Below are 24,550 nucleotides of genomic sequence, written 5' to 3' on the forward strand. Positions count from 1 at the left end.
GGCACAACGATTTGGTTTGCTAAGAAAAGTATTTCTGATACTTAACCTGAAAGTTTGCAATCCAATATTACAAACGATAAAAAATGAAATAAAGGTGCACATGTCTGTGGGCTTTCACTTTGAATTGAAGGAGATCTGATTTCTAAAAACCTTCAGTTTTAAATCCCCAAATGGCATGGAGCCAGAGTCAAATGTTCCTGTTGTTTTGCTGAAAAAGCCACATTCAAATAAATCTTCACTGAACCTCCAAATTCACTCCACTAAGGAAGGAAAGCACAGTCCTGGATGACCCTGAAACAACTATGAACTACCTTCTTTTCTACAAACCAAGGGAAAAGATTGGTGTACTTCAAGTTCAGGACTTTTAAGTACCTTCTTCTAACTTGGTTACAAAACAATTTATGCGATATTTTACTTGTGCTTTTGTATCTAAAGTGCACCTACGATGATTTTAAAAGTCGAAATGTATTATCAGAATAACAGCTAAAATAATTTCTAACCAAATTCTTTCAAGCAATTATATAATGATTTTTAAAACATCTTGGAATTTTGTTTTATATATTCTTCTTTGGGTAGTGCCCTGGAAGAAAAAAAGGGATAAAGATTTCTATTATTGCTAAATATGTATCCGTAATTTCATTTTCTCTTCTCTCTGCAAATCCAGAAAGCATATGCTTATGCAGATGAAGATGAAGGACGCCCGTCCAATGACTGTTTGCTCATATATGATATTGAAGGTGTAGGTTCCCCTGCTGGCTCCGTGGGCTGTTGTAGCTTCATCGGAGAAGACGTGGACGATAGCTTTTTGGACACACTGGGGCCTAAATTTAAGAAGCTGGCAGATATCAGCCTGGGAAAAGAAGCTGAACCATATCCAGACCCTGATCCGTCTTGGCCACCTGAGAGCACCGAACCGATCTGCCCTCAGCAGGGAACAGAGCCCGTCATTGGTGGACACCCACCCATCTCCCCACATTTCGGCACTACAACTGTCATCTCTGAGAGCACCTACCCCTCAGGACCTGGTGTACAGCATCCTATGCCTATTCCTGATCCTCTGGGCTATGGTAATGTCACTGTGACAGAATCTTACACCACCTCTGGCACTCTGAAGCCCTCTGTCCATGTTCATGATAACCGACATGCAGCAAACGTAGTGGTGACCGAGAGGGTGGTTGGCCCAATCTCTGGCACTGATCTGCATGGAATGTTAGAGATGCCTGACTTGAGAGATGGGTCAAATGTTATAGTGACAGAAAGGGTAATAGCACCAAGTTCAAGTCTACCCACCTCTTTGACCATGCCTGATCCTAGAGAGTCATCAAATGTGGTAGTGACAGAAAGAGTCATCCGACCGGTTTCTGGCATGATGGGCAATCTAAGTATACACCCTGAGTTATCAAATGCCCAAAATGTGATTGTGACAGAGAGGGTTGTTTCCGGCTCTGGCATAAGCGGAATCAGTGGCCCCGCTGGGATAAGTGGAGGCAGTGGCCTGGTTGGCAGTGCAGCTGGAGTAAGTGGCAGTGGCATTGGGCAGAGCAGCCTGGGAGGAGGTGGGGGCCTGGGTAGCAGCATGGGGGGGACAGCCACCATTGGCCACATGAGGAGCTCCTCTGACCATCACTTTAGCCAGACCCTTGGATCTGCCTCCCCTAGTACAGCCCGAAGTCGAATCACAAAATACAGTACAGTACAATATACGAAGTAGCCAGGATCCCAGCACACTTGTTCTCAGTAATGGTGATTCAGATCCAGTTCCCACCACCAAAAAACTAACGATGTGATTTGTGATGCACAACTAGGTGCTAAGAAGCCATGGAGCAAAGTGAGAAACCACAATGGGGAAAATAGATGGAAACAGTGCTGCTGGGCAAGAGCTCTCCTGAGCATTTGTAAACTTTTTTCTTACATTAATACTAATGGGATCGCGACAGTGAACTAAAACTTGAGACAGCATCTTCTTTGTGCCTGTATGGCCTGTAGGGTCTTCTTTGCTTCTGTGTGGGCTGTCATGTATCTCCAGCACATGGAATAAATTAAGCTGAGTCACGCAAAGCACTGGCCTTAAGACGGCAATTGGCACAATTCTCCTTGCCCTGTTTTGACTTGCCATGTAGCTCAGGCAATATTGAAAAAGGACTAAACATGCAATATGTGCTCATGTATGTAGGAAGAATTTGAAATACATGCCAGGCACCCTGTCAGTTTCACAGATAACAGAAATAAGAATCCAACCATACATTCAGACCATGATTAACCGTTAAAGAAAAAAGTCTGACTACACGACCAAATTCACAAGCCGCCAAGCTTAATAACTGCACTAGATAAAATAAACCTCATATTAGGAAACGTTTCCTGGGAGGAAATTTCCGTAAGAGAAACCTTACTTCCGTAAGGCAACCGGGTAAGATTCGTTTGGGGAAAACTGGCAATGTCTAAACCTGAATCTTGAGATGGGGCTTCAGCTGAAATTCCCATGGAGACAAGTTTTCTGACTCTAGTTTGTGTTTAGTGGAAGGTGCAAGATTTACAAATATTGCATGCTGGTGAGGTTGTAGGATATCGCACTCTTTCTTATAACTGTGGCTGACCTAATAACGGAAAACTTGCCGAGTGTACTTCTCCGACCAAAGCAAGTAACACCTGACATGGTTGTCATCCTTAGTGGTAAATTGCCTTCCAAGGAAGCAGATGGAAACCACATTGTATTTTCAGATGTGTGTTTTATAAGTGTTACTCATCCACATCAGCTCTTTATTATACATCTCCTAAGTTAAAATAATTTACTTAAACTGAGCTGTGGAAAAAAAAAAAAAAGCCTGCAGTATGGTTAAGCTTTGGGGGAAATTTTTTTAAGGGGATCTAAAAGAAGTTTTTAGAACATGTAAAATGTTTAATGGGAAAAGTTAGAATTGTTGCGTAAAAGTAACACCACTAATAGTTTTAATTTACTTTTTTAAATAACCCTCTGCTGCTATTTTGAAGGGGTCAATTAAAAACTTTTAACAGAGTTGATGATATTGTGTTAATACAAATGAAATTGTTCTCAACCACCCCATTTCGTTAGTCTATCTCACTCCCTAACTAAATGTTCTCACTAGAGTAAATGTTATATCCCTGATTTGATTCGTCAATAAGCTCTTGGTTGATATATGCTCCAGTTTATAGGTAGTTCCCAAATTATGCAGTATGATATATTTTTCTAGCTTCAAAATTTAATAATGTATTATTTATGGTATGTCATTTCTACGTGTTTGCTATATAGTATTACCTGGTTTAAAAATCTCTAAATAGAATCAAAGCATTCTTAGACAGGGGTAAATTTACTGTAGCAAGTTAGAGGAATTTTTTTCTCTTTTCTAAATTCAGTGTTAATGTGAGCTCACTAAAGTGAAACCTGACATGACAAAATTTTTTAAGGATCATTCCCACCAATGACCCAAATTTCCCAGGGTATTACAAGATCAAAGAACAGTCACTCAACTTCCAACACTTGTCAAAGGGGGCAAGGGAGTGAACTATTTTATTAGAGCTATTTTTCTCAGTGTTATAGCAGATGGTGTCAATACTTTCAAAGCCAAAAGATACATCCTATTCCATATGTAGACTATGTGAAATGTTGATAATGTGTAGCATGCCCAAATACAGAGGTGTAAATAAAGTCATTCACAGGGACTCTTCTTTTATTTCTTTCTCCCATTTGGGGGGTCTTCCATTAATGATGGAATCTTTCCAGAAATAAAGTCAAAAGGCATTTATTGAGATAAGCTGGGTCCAGGAGTTTGAAGGAAAATAATTACTAGTTAGTTATTAGTTAATTAATAAAAAAAGAATCAATAAAAAAGAATTTGATTTGACATATCATCAGAAGTGTTTTTAAAGATTCCTGATATCTTCCAAGAAAGTTTTTTAGGTTGTCTAACGAATGCTAGATTGACCATCTTTAATAACTGTTGTTATTAAGATCCATTAGTTACATAAAACCATAGGAGATATAAAAAAATGACAGTATTAGTTGTCGATCTTTCTAGGAAGCCACTTTCAAATAAATTTTTTTCAGGATTACACACTGATGTTCTAACTCTTCATTCTTAAGTCTTAAAATTATCTTTTTAAAGATACCATTCTAACAATCATTTAAAGGCACGTCATTTTTTCAATAAAGAACCTTGGGGGAGAAATTAGTTCTACTCTGTACATGCTTTACTCTAACTCATGGACCATAGGTCATTCTACAGACCTAAGATATGGAAGTTATTTTATAAGTGAATCGTTATAATTCAAATCTATACTGCAAGCTGAATACCAGATCAACATGCTCTCAACAAAAGAGAAAAGGAAGAAACAGCAATTTAGAGATTATGTGTATATAATTTGAAAACAGTGTGTTTAATGTTTATAAAACATCTGACTTTCTAAAGAGGTGGTACTTAGGGTCAAAAATTATTGGATCATAAATACTTTATAATTTAATATCAACCGAAACTCCATCTTTAGCTAATTTTGACACTGAATCCCAGTTATCTGCTATATATTATTAGCTTCTATGTATATTACCTGATGTAATTGTATACACACCAAAAATTTACGGAAAAATTATCTATTTGGGGAGACTTTTAGGCCTTCATCTGGACATCTATTCTACATTTGCATATCATTTTTAGCCTTATAATCTCCACTCAATGTAGTTCCTTGACAGAATTTTAACTATATAGCTCCAAAACGTACATATTCACACTCCCAACTGGATGTTTTTAGTTACATACCCAATTAATTTCTGAATTTATACCAACCTCTGAATGTCAACCAGGGTATAACACATATGATACCCTTTGACTTGGGTAAAGGTTTTATAATCATTGGCTAAAATAGCCATGGCTGTATAAGAAAGACACTCGAAACCCAAAACAAACTTTTAGAAGTATTAGCCACGTTTTCCCATGCCCATTTAATAAATTGCAACCTTTTGTAAGATTTCTGGTATTTTTAAGACTTACTTCACTTTGCACTGCAGTACACAGTCCACAGAGATTACTGGCCCCCATTAAATAGAATCCGCCTTCCAGTTCTAGATTGTTCAATTTATGTTAGGACAAACGCATGAATGTATCAACCTATTATCCATCAAAGAATTTTAAAACAAGGAATATTCTACTGTTTGTCTATATTCCTTCCATTTGATTATATTTGAATTACTAAACACTTTATCATCAAGCTGTACCTAGTCTAACTTATTTTTCTTTTGCTATTTTACAAGTATTTTTAAACTCTAATATTCATCTTTGGTGATGTTGAAAACAAGGTGCTTTCAGGTTTCAATATAAAAGTTCTTGGTTTATTTTGGTGCTAGTTCCTTGCTTGGTCCTCCGTTGGCTATTACAAGTCGGTTTGTAATTTCCAAAGACATATTTACAGCAATAAAATGATTGGTATGCCTCCATGATCTTTTCTGAATTGTATAGGTGGGGAGGTTGAGACTGTAAGGAATAATTAGAGGTTATCAAGTCTAATGACTACTTTCAGCCCATATGAGGGAAAAAATATTTTATTTTCACACTTTAAAACTTATTTTCCTTTTCCATTTTCTAGCTCTTTTTTTTCTTCTGTGTTTACTAAGGAGCCTCCTCTCCAGAGTGCTTTTCAGCAGATCAGAGCACAGGCTTGAGCTGCCTTGCACAAATACATTAAGTGATAAATAGTTGGCCTTTTATTTTTTTTTCAACGTTTATTTATTTTTGGGACAGAGAGAGACAGAGCATGAACGGGGGAGGGGCAGAGAGAGAGGGAGACACAGAATCGGAAACAGGCTCCAGGCTCTGAGCCATCAGCCCAGAGCCCGACGCGGGGCTCGAACTCACGGACCGCGAGATCGTGACCTGGCTGAAGTCGGATGCTTAACCGACTGCGCCACCCAGGCGCCTCAATAGTTGGCCTTTTAAACTTCCTTCTGATACTTTTGGCATCTTCATACTATTCTTTCTTTCTTTCATACTCTAATTTTTATTTTTGCTTACACTAGCATTATATTTCTTTTAAAATGGATTTTCTTCTTTGCCTTTAAAATCATGCCCTTCCATCTTTATTGGGAGTACTTTTTGCCCCCACCTAATGCCACTTTCAGAACACTATCACCTTCATCTTACATGAAACCTTACCCTTTTCAGACTCGTATGATCTGCTTGTGTTCCTCTCCCTCTCTTCCGCTTGTGTCATTCACGGAACGCCCAACAATATCCTCGCTTTTTCTGAAGACTCATATTCTGGCCCACAGTCTGCTGTAAACTTTCCAACTCCTGTGAGGATTCACAGTGACTTAAGCGACCACCTGGATGACACCCAACACCTGAAATTCTCAGTTCTTAGACCCCCATTTTCCCCATCCCACTTTAGCCACATGCAGCCTTGTCATAACCGAGCAGGGCACTTCTGTGGATGCCTGTTCCAGCCTTCACAGCCTCTGACCACTTCCTCCTGACTCTTCCAGCTTATGTGCTGAAGTGTTCTGATTGTGCAATTCCTCCACTTCAATCAAAGCGGCCATGTTTTGACTCCTCCTACTTTCCCCTATCTGCCACCCCATGTTCCTCGTTGTGTAATCAAACTTCATGAGTTCAACCACACTGCCTCTTGGGGAATGCCTTCAAACTCCTTGCCCTGCTCTCCCCTTTCATATCCCAAATCTTTCACCCTCCATCTCTGTCCTCACACAAACAGCTAAACAAGTGATTCAAGTAAACTGACTTTTTTTTTTCATTTTTAATACTCAATCTCAAATCTCAGATTAATATCAAATGCTTCTCTACAATCCTACCTGCTTCCTTCCCATCTCATTATACTAGATTACTACTCCATACCTTCTCTGTCCTCAAAACTTCCACACCTCTTCTTTCCTCCTCATTCTTAGTTGATGACCTAATCCTATTGTTCACCAGGCCTACACATCCACCTGTACTTGGACTCTTTCCCCCCTGCCTTATTACAATGGAGTTAGTGTCCTATTTATATAAAAAGACAATCCCCCACTTGTGCTCAAGGACTTTGCTCCTTCCCTAATAGTCCCTTTTTTGAAATCATCTCTCTCTCTCTCCCTCTCTCTCTCTGTTTTGATCATTTTCATTAGCACCCTTCCCTGACTTATTTTTTGTTTGTTTTCACTAAACTTCTTAAGAGTCATGTACACATGCCTTCTTTTCTTTCACATGTCTTATCAAACGTCAACCCCATCCCATCAACCCACCAGAATGGCTCTTGTCAAGTTTGTCCAAGACCTATAGATTGCCAAACACATGGCCCAATTTTCTGTCCTCGTCTTTTTTAACCTCTGGGAAGAATCTGAAAAAACTATTCTCTCTTCCTTGAAACACTTTTCTTTCTTGGCTTTTATACCATCCTTTAAGGATATAGCTTACATTTCATTGGCCTCTCTCTCTTATTCTGTTTTGTTTCTTCCCCATCTACCCAACTATTAAATGATGATGTTCTCCCTAAAGTTTGGCCCCATGACCTCTGCTCTTAACACTCTTCAATGTCACTATGAGACCCCATCAAGTCCCCTTTTAAATTTTTTTTAAATATTTATTTACTTTTGAAAGAGAGAGAGAGAGAGACAGAGTATGAGAAGGGGAAGGACAGAGAGAGAGAGACGGAGACACAGAATCTGAAGCAGGCTCCAGGCTCTGAGCTATCAGCACAGAGCCCAAAGTGGGGCTGGAACTCATGAACCGTGAGATCATGACCTGAGCCAAAGTCAGACACTTAACTGACTGAGCCACCCAGGCACCCCGAAGCCCCTTTTAAAATGTTCAAAATTAAACATACTTTTACTCTCCCAATATCCCCCATTCCAATAAATATGACCCAACTGATCCATTTCTCAAGACAGAAACTAAGTACTCCTCCTTGATTTCATCCCTTCCCTCATATCCCCCTCCTCCATTTTATCCATTGGTAAGTGCAAATGGCTTTGGCTGATTCTATAACCAAAATATATCTCCAGCTATCTAACAGCTTCCAACCCCATCTGCCCCACCCTACTTGAACTGTCTCTTCAATAGTCTCTCTACTTCCATACTGGCCTTCTTCAAACAATTTTCTACAGATGAGCCTATGTGGCCTCATAAAATGTAAGTTAGATTAAGCCAATCCCTTATTTTAAGAATTTTAATGGCTTTCCATTGCATGTCCTAGAATAGCCTACAGGAACCCACCTGACCTGGTATGAAAGATGATGGTGGAAAGATAATGGTGTTTTGGACTAGGATAGTTGTAATGGAAAAGGTGCAAAAGAAATGGATTAAGGAAATGCTTTGGGCTTTGCAATTGGTATGCACTCTGTACGGCACATTTTCCTCTTTATTTTCATATGGTTATATCCTTTGATCTTTTAGGTAGCAATTTAAGTACCATTTTCCCAGAAATTCTCCTTGACCAAACCATTCATTCATTCATCCATTCATTCCACAGATAATTAATGAATGCCTAACACTTGTGCCAAGCAGCGTTGATATGACAGGGAAAAAAACAGATAAGTTCCTTTTCCTGACCTTACATTCAGGATAGGGAGTGGGGTGAAGGAGGTCTAACAATTAACAAGAAAATATATAGTGTGCTACATGGCAGTAATAGATGCCTACTGAGTAGACACCTGAAGAACCTTAGGGAACAAATCACGTGGCTATCTGGGTCCAGGACATTTCAGGCAAAGGAAACTATAAAACTACAAAAATTCTGAGGTAGATACAGGCTTGGGTTACTGAAGGAGGAACAGGAGACCCATGTGACTGCAGAGAATGAAAGAAGGAAAGCATTAAGTAATGAAATCCGAGAAGTAACAAGGAATGAGACTAACTTTGACCTTTCAGACCATTGTAAGAATTCTGACTTAATCACAAGTGAAATAGAAAGCTATCGGAAAGCCTGGGCAGAGCACTCCTCAAAAAAAAAAACAAAAAACAAAAAAACAACATTATTTTTAAAAGATAACCTATAGCTAGCTCTCTTCATGAAGGACTCCTGCTACCTGGTTGGACCTTGTAGTTTGATAGCAAAACGAGCGACAAAAATAAAAGAAAACCCTAGACAGCTGAATAAAGCAACATTCAAAAAGAAATTTAAAAAGGACCTTGAGAAATAGATTAAATTCAAATCTCATTATAAAGTGTCTTGAAAAAACTCAGTCATAATAAACACAAGTGGGGATATAACATTCATCAAAAGGTTTGAAAATGAGCCAGGCATGTACTTAGTAACTAAGTTCAAATAAGACAAACTCTAAGTGACCCTTATTTCCCTAATTTTACAAACAAAACTTAATTATGAGAAATTTAGTATATATCTGTCTGTTCTGTGCCTAATGTGCTAATCCTTATAAAAAACGTAGGGTGAGGGCTTGGGTGGCTCAGTCGGTTGAGCGTCCGACTTCAGCTCAGGTCACGATCTCGCGGTCCGTGAGTTCGAGCCCCGCGTCAGGCTCTGGGCTGATGACTCAGAGCCTGGAGCCTGCTTCCGATTCTGTGTCTCCCTCTCCCTCTGCCCCTCCCCTGTTCATGCTCTGTCTCTCTCTGTCTCAAAAATAAATAAATGTTAAAAATTTTTGGAAAAAAAATAAAAAACGTAGGGAGAAGAGCACACCACACAAAGAAATCTCCTTATAAAAAAAACCAACAGTATTTTTCACAGAACTAGAACAAATAATCCTCAAAGTTGTACGGAACCACAAAAGATCCTGAATAGCCAAAGCGATCTTGAAAAGAAAAACAAAACCAGAGGTATGATAATCCCAGATTTCAAGATATACTACCAAGCTGGAGTCAAACAGTATTGTAGTGGCACAAAAACAGACACATACATCAATGGAACAGAGAGCCCAGAAATAAATTCACAATTATATAGCCAAATAAACTTTGATAAAGGAGGCAAGAATATGCCATGGAAAAAAGACAATCTTTTCAACACAAGTGTTAGAAAAACTGGACAGCTCCATGCTAAAGAATGAGACTGGACCTCTTACACCATACACAAAAATAAACTCAAAATGGATTAAAGACCTAAATGTGAGATCTGAAACCATACAACTCCATAAGAGAACGCAGTCAGTAATTTCTCTGACATTGGCTGTAGCAACATTTTTCCAGATATGTCTCCTGAGGCAGGGAAACAAGAGCAAAAATAAACTATTGGGACTACATCAAAATAAAAAGCTTCTGCACAGCAAAGGAAACAATCAACAAAACTAAAAGACAATCTACTAAATGGGAGAAGATATTTGCAAATAACATATCTGATAAAGGATTAGTATGCAAAATATAGAAATAATTTATGCAACTCAATACCAAAAAACCCACAAATAACACAATTTTAAAATGGTCAAAAAACATGAACAGACATTTCTCCAAAGAAGACATACAGGTTGTCCACGGATACATGAAAAGATGATTAACATCACTCATTGTAAGGGAAATGAAAATGAAAACCACAATGAGATATTACCTCATATCCATCAGAATAGCAAAAATCAAAAACACAAGAAACAACAAGCATTGGAAGGATGTGGAGAAAAAGCAACCTTCATGGACTGTTGGTGGGAATGCAAACTGGTACAACCACACTGGAAAACAGTATGGAGGCTTCTCAAAAAATTGAAAATAGAATTACTATATGATCCAGTAATTGCACTACTGGGTATTTACCCAAAAAATATAAAAACACTAATTTGAAAAGATAGATAAGGATATAGATATAGATATATTATATAAAAATATATAATATATATTATATATAATATATATTATATATACAATATATTCTATACATCTCTTTTCAAATTCAAATTTTCAAATATATATAATATATATTTAATTGCTATATCATATAATATATATATATATATATATAATGGAATATTACTAAGCCATAATTGCAACAATACAGAAGGATCTAGAGGGTATAATGCTACGTGAAATGTCAGTCAGAGAAAGACAAATACCATAATTTCACTCATATGTGGAGTTTAAGAAACAAAACAAACAAAGAAAAAGGAGACAAACAAACAAAAACGGACTCTTAAATATAGAAAACAAACTGGTGGTTGCCAGAAGGGAGGCAAGTGGGGGATGGGTGAAATAGGAGTGATAAGAGTACACTTATCATGATGAGCACGGAGTAATGTACAGAATTGTTGAATCACTATATTGAATGCCTGAAACTAATATAACACCTATGTTAATTATACTGGAATTAAAATAAAATAAAATTAAACAAACTGAATAAAATCTAGGGGGAAGAGCCCTTACCTCAAAACCTTTCTCACAACTGCTCAAAATGTCAGGCTCTAATCCTTGTCAAAGGTCATATCTGGTTGGAGCCAGCATGTAATTTGTCATATTTTTCAGTGGAAAATACTTGCTGTATTCAAATTAATAGCTATCTTTTTCAAACTGTATGCGTTTCTACTCGATAAATTACTGACCTGGGCTTCTCAATTTGTTTTGATCACATCTGAGATTGGGTTTACCTAGAATTAGACGCTGAGAGACAGGACTTGTGGGCAATCTAGGGAGGAAGGGGATGGATATAAAGGACCTACTGGTTAGTAACTGGGAAATGAACTAGAGAAGGGAAAATAGCTAACAAAGGCCAGTTACCCCTGGGCAATTGAAGGTCAGCTCTCCTGGGGAAAATGTTGGAAGTCGGTGTAGGGCATGCACTGCAGAGTTAAACCATCTCAGACATGAGGGAGATTGTATATTTAGACAACAGCTACCATCAGTTCATAGTTAGAGACTACCTGTGCCTGCTGCATGAGTGGGCAAAGTGGCTATAACATCGGCGAAAATATACGATAGCTGGCAGTTAGAAATTGGGCATGTGGGTACTGAGATATAAGGGCAAAGTATAGAGAGAGAGCACCGATGGCATCTGTTGCAACCGCTGGTATACTCAGCAGCACTCTGGTGAGATATGCTCTAAGAAACCTCAAATTTTTCTGATTTCACAGGCCTTCCCTACACATTCCACTGTAAATAAGAATGGATCATAAATTAATATATTGATAAAATAGATGACAAAACCATGTGGTGTAAAATAGGAAAGTCTTCAAGTCCCCCTTGGCGTTAATTTATACCTTTATGATATTATATGATTCATGTTAATTAGATGCCTGTCCCTGTAAAGTGTTTAGACATATAATCATTCTCCTATAAGAGATGACTTAGCTTTACTGTTACAAATTTAGGAGTGACCTTGATAGATAATTGGTTTTGATGTCTATTTACTACTAGAAAGAAGGGTCATGAGTCAATTAAAGTCATCATTTTTTGTATACACAGCCCAACATTTTAATAGCTTATTTCCAGCAACATGATGTTAACTCACTCAGTTTCTAAGACAGGTTCTTGCACCTAGCTTATTTAAAAAGGTACGCCAAAAACTGTATGGTCACTATTTGGATATGGAAGAAATTAAATAACACATTTAGAATTAATGTGTGATGGGTATTGAGGAGGGCACCTTTTGGGATGAGCACAGGATGTTGTATGGAAACCAATTTGACAATAAACTTCATATATTGAAAAAAAATATGTTCCAAATAAAAAAAAAAAAAGAATTAATGTGTGATACACAGAGGTCAGCACAGCAACAAGCAGAAACTCAATAATTATTTGTTGAATACATACATAAATGCAATGCATTCACTACTCAACTTTTCTAAAATCTATCCTTGCACTGATGGTCTATATAAGACCTGACCAAGCCCCCAATTCTATTATATTGCTTGTCAAATACCACCATTCCCAATAGAACTTCTCCTTTGAAATTATTCTTTGCCATGATGATTCCTCTTTAAAATGAGGGGCAATACAGTTTAAATTTGTTAGATTGCAAAATATATTTTGACCAATTATCTTAAATATGCTTTGGGAAAAGATAAGATATATAAAAAATTAGATCCTACTAGGAGGTAGTGAGAATCAAAGTGTAAACTAAAGAAAAGTAGTTTATTTTCAAACATAACCAAACATTTTTTAAATGAAAAATATTTGGAAAACAGAGTCCTAAAACAATGAAACGGAACTTTTCTTCATATGACAAAGGTCATGGTGGCAGTAGAAAACTACTCCCAGAACTCTATGAGGCTGGCCAACCAACAAGTAGGAACTTAATAGTTATTTGTGGGAGACATAAATAAATGCAATCCATTCACTACTCATTTTTTCTAAAATATATCACCTGGTAGATTAAATCAAATATATGTAAAAGTTCAGGCCTTTCCACATGCTATTCTCTGAGAGAATAAATAAAGGCATTTTCTCTCCTGGAGAAAGAATATTTTACTAGATACCCCTGCAGCTTAGAGGAAAGGCATGTCACAATATCTATCCACCTTTGCTTTCCATTCACACCCAATAAACATTTTTGAGCTAGTACCTGGATTGCTAGAGTAAGTGGAGGGCTTTATAGTTATCCTGCCATGGGAAACTCTCCCCAGTGAAAATTAATAAATATTTTACTTCATAAATCACCTTCTACAAAGATGATGACTGAGCATCAATCACCAGGAAAACTGATCTACTTTCTTTCTTTCTTTTTTTTTTTTTTTAACATTTATTCATTTTTGAGAGACAGAGAGAGACAGAGAGCAAGTGGGGGAGGGACAGAGAGAGAGAGAGAGAGACAGAATCTGAAGTAAGCTCCAGGCTCTGAGCTGTCAACACGAGCCCGATGCAGGGCTCAAACATACGAACTGTGAGATCATGACTTGAGCCAAAGTTGGACACTTAACTGGTGGAGCCACCCAGGTGCCCGCTGATCTACTTTCAGTATAAAGGCGAAAATAATGTGAGGTTAGAAAGTTTGGATGTAAAGCGTGAAATGGGGAACTCAATTCAAGTTAGGCAATTAATGGGTCCAATTTGGGTGCCTATCTGGCTGGATTTCTCTTTGCTCTTATTATTGACGACCTAAAAGCACTCCTTCTAAAACACTTATTTATGAAGTAAGGATAATGAGCCAGATTTTTCAAAAGATGTACAATGTATTCTAAAAATCATTAAAACCAAAACAAGGGGGCATCTTGGTGGCTCAGTCAGCTGAGCATCTGACTTCGGCTCAGGTCATGATCTCGTGGTTCACAGGTTTGAGCCCCGCGTTGGGCTCTGTGCTGACCGCTCAGAGCCTAGAGACTGCTTCATGGATTCTGTCTCCCTCTCTCTCTGCACCTCTCCCACTCGTGTTCTCTCTCCCTCTCTCTCCCTCTCTCTCTCTCTCAAAAATAAATAAAACATTAAAAAATTTAAAAAAATTAAAAACGAGAATTAGAAACCAATTAAATAGGGTGCTTGGGTAGCTCAGTGGGTTGAGCATCCTACTTCAGCTCATGTCATGATCACACGGTTTGTGGGTTTCAGTCCCGTGTTGGACTCTGTGCAGACAGCTCAGAGCCTGGAGCCAGCTTCAGATTCTGTGTCTCCTCTCTCTCTCTGTCCCACCCCTGCTTGTGCTCTCTCTCTCTCAAAAATAAATAAACACACTTAAAAAATTTTTATAAGAAATAATTAGATTGAATAGCATTTCAAACACAGGTAAAAAACTGTCAAATCAAAATGCTATAAACTAGAGGAACAGGCAATAAACAAAACCATATTTATTGACTGACTCACTAGAAATTAAATATTAGTATACAGAAAAAATAGCATATCTATACTTAATGCCATAGACTGTAATCAATGGCAAGTCTGTTACAGACATATACACTCTAGAAATTATGAAGAAAGAATACTACTCAAAGAGAGTGTACTATGTGTTAGTTTCTCTCTATAAATGTATCTAATTTAACTCCCAGAATCTGCCAGGGAAGGAAATAGATGCGGTAATTGCAATTTACAAAGATAAATTAACTCACTCATAGAAACAAACTAAATGAGTGGAATTTCTGGAATTTGAGCCAGATCTGCATCTTTATCCATTTCAATATGCTACGCTGGCATTACACATTTACCTTAAATATAAATAGCTAAGTCTATAAGCATGACAAACTAGAAGCTGTAATTAGGGATAAGCTACATAAATAAAATAAACTATGTAATAAAATTAACTTCTACATAATAAAAGCTAACAAATGTGATATAATGACACATTCTTTCAAGATCTAGTGCTGGAACCAGTTCCGCATCATTGGTCAATAGTTGAAGCTGAAAAGCAGATTCCTTAAAGATGTCGCCTTCATTTTCTGTAACTAAGCTTCCTCTCCCATAGAGATCTTTGGATATGAGCAGGATGCAGAAGCACAAAGAGAGAGAACACAGCAGTACGTCCAAGGTAACTCAGGGACCAATCCCAACTAGATCTCATGAGTTAAACCCAACAGAAACAAGGGAAAGCCGAAAAAGACTTAAAAAAAGACTTCATGTACTAAAATCATCAGGGATTTACTATCAAACGATCTAATAAATCTAATAAAATTTATATACCTAGTAATACCTAGTATATAACTAGTAATACCTAGTATATACCTTGTAAGACTGATCAACACAAAAAGAGAATGCACAAATAATATCAAGAGTTCTTTAAAATAGGGTATGACTGTAGATTTCACAGACATTAGTGAAATAAGAGGAAATTACAAATAATTTGTGGCCAATCAATTAAAAGATTTAGAGGAAGTAGACAAATTCATAGTAAAAAGTACCATTGACCCAAACTTTCAAGAGCCAAAGACTCAAGAAAGAAATAATTTCCATCTTATACAACTGTTCTACATAAGAGAGTAAGGCTTACAATCCTTAGCTCATTTTATAAGGCTAGCATAACTTTTTGACAAGTTCGACTAGATCAGCATAAGAAGGGAAAATTACATATTAATTCCATACATGAACACGGATGGAAATTCTGTTTGGGGCAGTGGGAGGTACAGGCTTCCAGATGCAACGAATCTAACGGGGATGCAAGATTCAGTATAGGGCATGTAATCGATGGTACTGGATTAGTGTTGGATGGTGACAGGTGGTAGCTACGCTTGTGGTCGGCACATAACAACATACAGAGTTGTTGAATCGCTCTACTGTATTTGAAACTAATGTAACATTGTAGGTCAACTATACTTCAATCAGTCAATCAATAATGCAGGCTTAGCAAAATTGCTGTATATAAAAATCAAAAGGCCAAGATCAATTATACTCCTATATGTAAGAAAATAAATGTTAGAAACTGCAATTAAAGAAAATATATCATTTATACTAGTAAGACAATGAATTTGTGTTGTTTTCAGTCACTAAGTTTGTGATAGTTTATTACCACAGCAACAGGAAACTAATAGATAGCAGGACTGTTTAGAACAGGTTATTCCAAATAAAAACATAATCATTCTCAAATGCAAAAGAGAAAGAAAAATCCAAAACAAACTCAAAAGAGAAAAAAAAAAACAAAGTAAAAAATAGTTTCAACACATTTAACAGAAGTTCATTTCCCTTAAATATGAAGAATATTTACAAATCCATACTAAAGGTATCAGTAACACAGTGGAGGGAAAAAAAGGAAGTAAACTTTTCACCTAAAAGGAAACACAAATAGTCAATACCACCCCCCATGAAGAGATGCTATTTTTGTCATATTAGAAAAATATGTTTACCTGCTGCCATTTCTCCCCGCGCCAACCACAGGTCTAGGTTAATTACCCTGATTCAATAAACTCTTAACCTCTTAAAACCAGCATGCAACTCCAGAATTATGGGAAGAGCATGTTAAGAATAAATAATTCCAGGTGCCATGTCCAGACATTCAGATTCAGTAAGTCTGAAGCCAAGAAATCTGTATTTCCTATGTACTGGACCATATAATTTGGGTACATGCACTGTTTATCTCGAACTTCTTACCCCTGAATTTCTTCCTAAACAACCTAAGCCCACAGCCCATTTCAGAGTCAGCTAGATGCATGATTAATAGCACAAAAGGTAAACTATATACATGAAACAACTTTGCCAAAGAGGGGGTACTGCCAGTGCCATTGCAGTAGTCAGCATGACACTGAAGTAATTATCATAGTGCGGATGATGTCACTGTCATCATGATCAGGAGTCAGGGGACAGACTAAGATGACATTTTGAGGGGATAAGTATGCAGCAAATATGCAATAAACATGTAAGTACACGCTTTAATTAACACAGGGCGAGAAGCCACACTATTCTTTCTGCACTTACTTAGAAGACATCCCACACCAAGCACATGACATCACAGAGAGAATCAACAAGGCACCTCTGTCAGGATGTAAGTATGATTTTAGGGTGTAAACTAACATCATCCTATGGTATAAACATAACCCTTTAGGAAACTGACATTTAATCTCTGTGATTTCCAACACCCATTAAATAACCTGGTTTGCAGGCACCATGGTTTCCATACATAAATCGGCTTTAACAAGGAAACAGGTCGTTTATCTTCAGTGCCATTAACTCAAGGTGGACAGTCAGAGGTGTGTTCGCAGCACTGCTCTAGGTCAAAACCAAGACAAGTTTGTTTACATTGTGTTCATCCCCCCAGGCCCAGGCTAATGAAAACCCTTTTGCTTGAGTCAACTCTGAAACCTACCTGCCTACTGCATTTGACAAACATGGTTTAGGACCATAAATATTTTTAAAATTTCCTTTCCTCTAACACCTGCTATCAAGAAATAAAGCTGCCCTTGGATACTTAAGCAATATTCACCAGTAACCCTAAACTGATTACTTGATAGAAAAATGCTGCCTTACCATCATGTTCCCAATATTTGGCCTGAACAGATTACATTTCTTTTTTCAAAAAGAATTTGTACTGGCATGCATTAAGTTATGCATTACTTTTAAAAAATGTAAGTGTTAAAATACTTGCTCTTTCAGATGGACATGATGTATAGAATGAAAATGTCCCACTACTTTAAAAGCAGTATGAGACAATATTACAGAAGCACAGAACAATAATTAAATATGTAGAACATCCCTGAAATTCTATGTGCACTTTCATAATAGCAAATGAAATAGGATATCACACATAAACAACAGGACAAACTTGCTTTTCGAATCCTGCATGCAGAGCCAGCTACTAAACCTAATAGTTTGGTAAACTCTAAACTATTTGAAGAGTTTTTGTAAAAGATAATAGGATTCAGCCATCACCTCTTTTTTATATTTTGCTTTCATGTATCCAGCCAACACTGGATAGTGGCTTGGTATTTATATAAATTGACTATAATCAGGAGGTAGAACTCTTGCCCAAATTTGGCACTTAAACTCTACAGTCTCTCAGGGTTATACCTGTAACATGGATTGGAGAGAAGGGAGAAAGGAGAGATTGCATTAGATCATCTCTAGGGTATTTTTTTTTTCATTATTTTAGAGAGAGAGAGAGAGTGCAAGAGGGGCAGACACAGAGAGAGAATCTTAAGCTGAGCACGGGGCCCGGCACGGGGCAGGATCCCACAACCCTGGGATCATGACTCGAGCCAAAATCAAGAGTTGGATGCCCAAACAACTGAGCTATCCAGGCGCCCCATCTCTAGGTTATTTTTAAGCATTAATGATTTCATGCTCCGTTTTAATGATGGCTGGTACCCCACAAGAGAAACAAAAGTAGCTGTTCTTTATCTACCTAAGTCAAAATCATGACCTAAGTTTTGCCAAGAAAAGGATTCACTAACTGAAATCCTTTCAGGATTCTATTTTGAGATCACTTCCATAATTCTCCCCAGAAGTACAAATGAGGTGATGGGACATCAACTGTCCACTTCTCAGTTATTGCAAAGTCTTTTAAATCTGCGTATAATCATAATCACCAGATTCAAATTCTGAATCACTGAGTTCAAGAGTTATAAATGGGGAAATCTGGAGGAATCACGTAAAAGACCTAGTACCTACTTCTACTGTTTGCTGTTTCTTTTCCTTTCTTTTCTTTTCATTTTTCCTTTCTTTCTTTCTTTCTTTCTTTCTTTCTTTCTTTCTTTCTTTCTTTCTCTTTCTTTCTTTCTTTTCTTTCTTTCTTACTTTCTTTTCTTGAAACTCACCCTATGAATAGCAAGTCAGGTAAGTAGGAAATTTTACATTTCAGAAGAAATCAACCCGACATGATGTAAACAAAAGGTAGAAAGTCTTGCAAATATCTCTATCAGATATAGCCAGGGAAGAGTGTAATTTTCCCCTTGTGAAAAGCAAGAACACTCTAGATCTGTTTCATTAATTCTCTAATGCATATTTAATTATTCTAATTCAATATTAACTGAAATAAAACAAAAATGAATTTCTTTAGCTGGCTAAACAATAATCGACTTGCCCTACCTTGCATATTAATATAATGCGCTGTTACATGTTGACTCAGAGCCTGCTTGGAAATAGTGATGGAAATAAAACCATCATGACAACCACTGACTTCTCCCTCATCCCTTAGTACTTTCTTAAGCTCTGACTGACCCATTGTTTATAGCCATAAATCTGCTAAAGAATCCTTACTGGCTTCTCCCATTCTCTACTGTTCTGCAGTGACTCCCATGGCAATAAAAGGTCCCTCAGATTTATTTCTGTTTGATGGCCCAGAGCATCATACTGAAAGCACTGAAATTATACATTCTTTTCTCTTCCCTCATACTCTCCATTGGATATGGACACCAAAAACAATTTTATGTACAGGGGCCATGGTAAACTGGGAGGCACCTAGAAAAAGGGTGTCAGTCATGTATTTTTTAAAGTCTAAAATTCCATTTATTTGAGATATTTTACATTCTCCTCTTACGTGTCTATAATTCAAATCTGAAGCAACAGGGCACATTAAATTTCCACAAGACACAAACAATCTTCATAGCTGTTTATAGCGTATTTCTAGGGATAGAAATGCACACAGCCCAGGACTATCTCTACTCACTGATAAAGCACAAATTCTCATTGTTCTTCCTCCTTTATTCCGGAATAATTCAAATGCTTTGTACAAAAATAAAAACAAAGTCACAGCACAGTTATAATCAATGAAAAGGTCTTTGGTAGGCTGGCTGGGAGGGAAACACTTCCAACCACCCTGTCTCTTGGAACTCATTTCAAGCAACAACGTCCGTTATACTTCACACATGTAGAAAAACAGGGAAAATTCCACTGCATCCCCAAAGCCCAAAGCTCACTGGCACTATTGATGGAGGATATATTTCAAGAGTAAAAGTATTTAATTCAATGCTGTTTTAACCTAGCTATAAAACAGAATTTTTCCATGGTGGATGCAATTGTCACATTTCAAACCTCTGAACAACAATTCATGAAAACAAAGAAGTATCAAAGCTCAGTTGCATGTAAAACAGTTGCAAAAGAATTTTTTTTAACTAGGCTCAACACACAGCATAGAGCCCAGTGTGGGGCTTGAACTCACAACCCTGAGATCAAGACCTAAGCTGATAGCAAGAGTCAAATGCCTGGGGTGCCTGGGTGGCTCAGTCGGTTAAGCGTCGGACTTCAGCTTAGGCCATGATCTCATAGTCTGTGAGTTTGAGCCCCGCGTCGGGCTCTGTACTGACAGCTCAGAGCCTGGAGCCTGTTTTGGATTCTGTGTCTCCCTCTCTCTCTGACCTTCCCCCATTCGTGCTCTGTCTCTCTCTGTCTCAAAAATAAACGTTAAAAAAAAAAAAAAAGAGTCGAATGCTTAACCAACTGAGCCACCCAGATGCCTCGCAAAAGACCTTTTTTAAAAAAAAATTTTTTTTTTAATGTTTGTTTTTAAGAGAGGGAGACAGGGGCGCCTGGGTGGCGCAGTCGGTTAAGCGCCCGACTTCAGCCAGGTCACGATCTCGCGGTCCGTGAGTTCGAGCCCCGCGTCAGGCTCTGGGCTGATGGCTCAGAGCCTGGAGCCTGTTTCCGATTCTGTGTCTCCCTCTCTCTCTGCCCCTCCCCCGTTCATGCTCTGTCTCTCTCTGTCCCAAAAATAAATAAAACGTTGAAAAAAAAATTAAAAAAAAAAAAAAAGAGAGAGGGAGACATAGCACGAGCAAGGGAGGGACAGAGAGAGAGGGAGACACAGACTCCAAAGCTGTCAGCACAGAGCCCAACATGGGGCTTGAACCCACAGACCATGAGATCATGACCTAGGCCAAAGTTGGACACTCAACCGACTGAGCCACCCAGGCACCCCTAGATTTTTAAAACTTATTTACTCAAGCATAGCTTTCCATAACTCTTGTTTTAAAGACTTATCTAACATACAATGAAATAGTAAATTAATATCTAGAGGACCACTTGATGTACTTTAAAACTTGATATCACACATATGCTTTATTAGCTCAGCTTATACATTTTTGAATTATAAATATAGATATCCCCAAATATAATATTTGGCTTAGGCAGATATATCCAAATACTGCCTTTTTGTAACAATCCACTTTTTCCTTTACTTCCGTATAATTTCCTGCTTTCTTTCTTATAGATATTTTCAACATATAATTCATTTATCTTCATTTTAGGAGACTATGCCAGTGCTCTAATTGCTTAGACTCTCTCCTATGCTCCAAAAAATGTCAAACTAAGATTCCCAAAGACTGAATGCTGTTTAGAATACATTCCATTCCTAGCAATAGAGCCCATCTTGTTTCTGAGATGCAGCAATGATGCAATCCCCTTTTCAAATTCTCCAACCAACGTATATTAGCAGTTAGAGAACATTCAACTACCTTCTCTTTTTATATTTGTTGATGATGCTTGCCAACCTGCAATTTTTTTCACAGGGGAGCTATACCTATTCTAAACCCACACTAACAAAGGATAAGAGAGAAATGAAAAAAGGGAAATGATATTCTGAAACATCCAGATACTGCTCTGGTCTTTTGCCCTTAAATTCTCAGGTTCCCCGTCTCAGCTTTTCTCAATAAATATTTATGAGGGTTTCAAATGTGTTACTCACTCATATTATGTACTTTTTTATCAGTGGATATGCCACGAAGAGTGACCAAACTCTGTATTGCAGTTACTTTAAGCCAGTTTAGTTAATGTCATATCATATATAACAGGCTCAACTGTATATGGAGGAAAGAATATGCTAAAATGTGCAAAAAAAAAAAACATACTAGTGAAATCAGAGTCTCTCTGTCTTAACCTTATTTTTCAGAACATCTTTAAACTTGAGGAATGCAGTTTGACCACAGGACTTCTTAAGGAGGGAAGCAGGAATCACCTTAAGAGATGAGAGCTTCATTATTCTATCTCTCTCCCTACACCATCCTTTGGGCCTGATGCCTCTTCACAATGCCCTCTGCTCCAAGTGTCAGTCCTTGAAGTTGGTTCTGTAGTGTACATATGTGTGTGTGTTGTTAGTATATATAATTTTGCTTTTATGATGTTGGCAGAAGAAGAAGCCTACTAATTTTATTCAGCATGATGATAGGCCCTAACATCTTAATTATTTTTCATGTTGTGAGTAATTTATTATTCATTGGGTATCTTCCCTGTAAATCTTGTCCTCCCTCTGTAAGATTTTTCTTTGGTGTCCAACAAAGGGTTTCATTGCAATAAGAATCAAGGTGTGTCTATGTTCTTACCCAGAGCTCAAACAATGCCAGCCTTCCAGACCAGCCCAAGAGTTTGGGGTGGGGAAACAGAGTCATTATAGAACATCTTCATTCCTCTGCCCAGAAAGCACCAGAGTTATCACCCATGCCCTCCTAAAAAGGCATCTTAAAGCACATCTTGCTGCAGAGCCGAATTCAGAACCTAGAAGACTAGGACTAAAATCAAATTTCATCCGGGTTCGTGTGCAAGAAAGACCTGAAGGAATGGATTGGCTCCTTTTCAGGAACATCTGCCTTTTGATCATTTTAATGGTAAGTAGAATTTAAAGGCCTAGGGAAGGAAATGCAGCCTTAAGGCCTTATCTCTTCTGTCAGTTGTCAGAGTTTCTATATGGGATTTATTTCATTTTTAATCCTGTTCCTATAAAAAAGAGTTCTATGAGTTCAGCCTATGGTGACTTCAAAGGACTCTCCATGCTTGAGGGACCAAATGCCATAGAAAAGCAGGGTGAGAATTTGGCTGAACTAGACTTCAATGGCGTCACAGACATAATCTAATTCAGATTAAATGCCGTAACAATTCTAAAACTTATAATCAGAAACAAAATTATTTTCCATTTTCTTTTATTTATACTTAAACCAAAACCCTACATGTGTAGGTAAGTAAGTTGGTCAAGCCCATTTCTTTTATACAGTTATTTCCCTGTGAGTTTGTTTCAAGGTGAAGTAATGTTAGCTATCTCAAAATTACATTGTAACTAACCATGAAATATTTAAGTCATATGAGAATTTTTTCCTATCAGAAATGGCTAAAGAAAGTGAAGAAAACCAAGCCATCAAGATGAACCCTATCTGGGATTATTAAAGCATTCCTACAGTCCAGGAAGGAACTATTTACATGATATATTTATTTAAAATAAACATGGAATTTTGGTTATTATACTACTTTCCTCCTTTGGTGCTCAAAGCATAAAGTGCTTTCCAGATAGGTATCACGTATAGCAAGTGTCCTACCCTTGAAAAAGGTAAGGGAGCTTCTAATTCTGGATTCCTAGAGGAACAGAGATCAGGGTGGTCAATTCACCAAACTATGCCAATTCAATTAGAAAAAAATCTATTTTTAAAAATCAATTAAGGGGTACCTGGAGAGCTCAGTCAGTTAAGAATCCAACTTTTGATCTCGGCTCATGTCATGATCTCATGGTTCATGGGATGGAGCCCCGCTTGGGATTCTCTCTCTCCCTCTCTCTCTCTGAACCTCCTCCACGCTCGCTCGCTCTCTCTTTTTATTTCTTTCTTTCTCTCTCTTTCTGAAAATAAACATTTAAAGAAAATTAGATTACATTAGACATAAGTCTATTGAATGTCAAATGACAGAACAATTCAGTCAAAAGAGTTAAAAAAATAAAGGGAATGGTAAGAGGAGGGGATTATTAGGAAAATTGGACATTTTTTTCAAAGCAAACAAAGGCAAATACCCTATTTTTGGCTGCCTCTCAGTCTCCTAGGAATGTCCACAGTGATGCTATGACATGACCTTGGAAAATGATTTCCACCATATTCTCCGGCAAGTGGCTCTATATAGGATTTATCTTGAACATCGGTTCTAAAAGGCAGAGGGCAGCCAGTGCTAGGGAGATAAGGGAACACATTGCTGTCCACTTGCCCTGGCAGGTGCCATTCTTCTGGAATTTACAATTCCCTGAGCTTCCAAAGTGGTGCAGCAGCCTAACACTGCCAAAGGTCACACAGCCCAAACTTGGAAGGAAACAGCGGTAGAACATTCCGTTCTCTGAGCTTGGGAGACAGATTATTAAATAAGACCGTTTTTGAAAAATATTTGTAGGAGGGCACGTTTTGGGATGAGCACTGGGTGTTGTATGGAAACCAATTTGACAATAAATTTCATATATTAAAAATAATAATAATAAAAATAAAAATAAAAAAAAAGAAAAATATTTGTCAACTTAAAAACTCCAAATAGAAGTGTGATGCCCTGTAATAATGATCATTATTTATTTGCATTACAAAAGGAAAGAATCTGATTCAATT

General features: G+C 37.6%; 3 protein-coding genes across 4 annotated transcripts in view; 2 read left to right on the plus strand and 1 right to left on the minus strand.

Annotated features, from left to right (window-relative positions):
• Nucleotides 1-5,443, plus strand: part of DSG1 (desmoglein 1) — a 39,265-nt gene extending 33,822 nt beyond the window's left edge. Inside the window, exon 16 of the mRNA XM_045458568.1 lies at nucleotides 665-5,443. Within this exon, the coding sequence (XP_045314524.1) occupies nucleotides 665-1,711 (1,047 nt within the window). The 3' untranslated portion in view covers nucleotides 1,712-5,443. The remainder of the gene's footprint in view (nucleotides 1-664) is intronic.
• Nucleotides 1-24,550, minus strand: part of DSC1 (desmocollin 1) — a 357,596-nt gene that overhangs the window by 211,706 nt on the left and 121,340 nt on the right. The gene's annotated exons all lie outside the window — the stretch shown is intronic.
• The window catches only part of DSG4 (desmoglein 4), a 47,512-nt gene continuing 45,245 nt past the window's right edge, over nucleotides 22,284-24,550 (plus strand). The window contains exon 1 of the mRNA XM_045458569.1: nucleotides 22,284-22,810. Coding sequence (XP_045314525.1) covers nucleotides 22,763-22,810 — 48 coding nt within the window. The 5' untranslated portion in view covers nucleotides 22,284-22,762. The remainder of the gene's footprint in view (nucleotides 22,811-24,550) is intronic.

This window comes from Leopardus geoffroyi, chromosome D3 (genome assembly GCF_018350155.1).
Source record: "Leopardus geoffroyi isolate Oge1 chromosome D3, O.geoffroyi_Oge1_pat1.0, whole genome shotgun sequence".
NCBI classification, from domain to species: Eukaryota; Metazoa; Chordata; class Mammalia; order Carnivora; family Felidae; genus Leopardus; species Leopardus geoffroyi.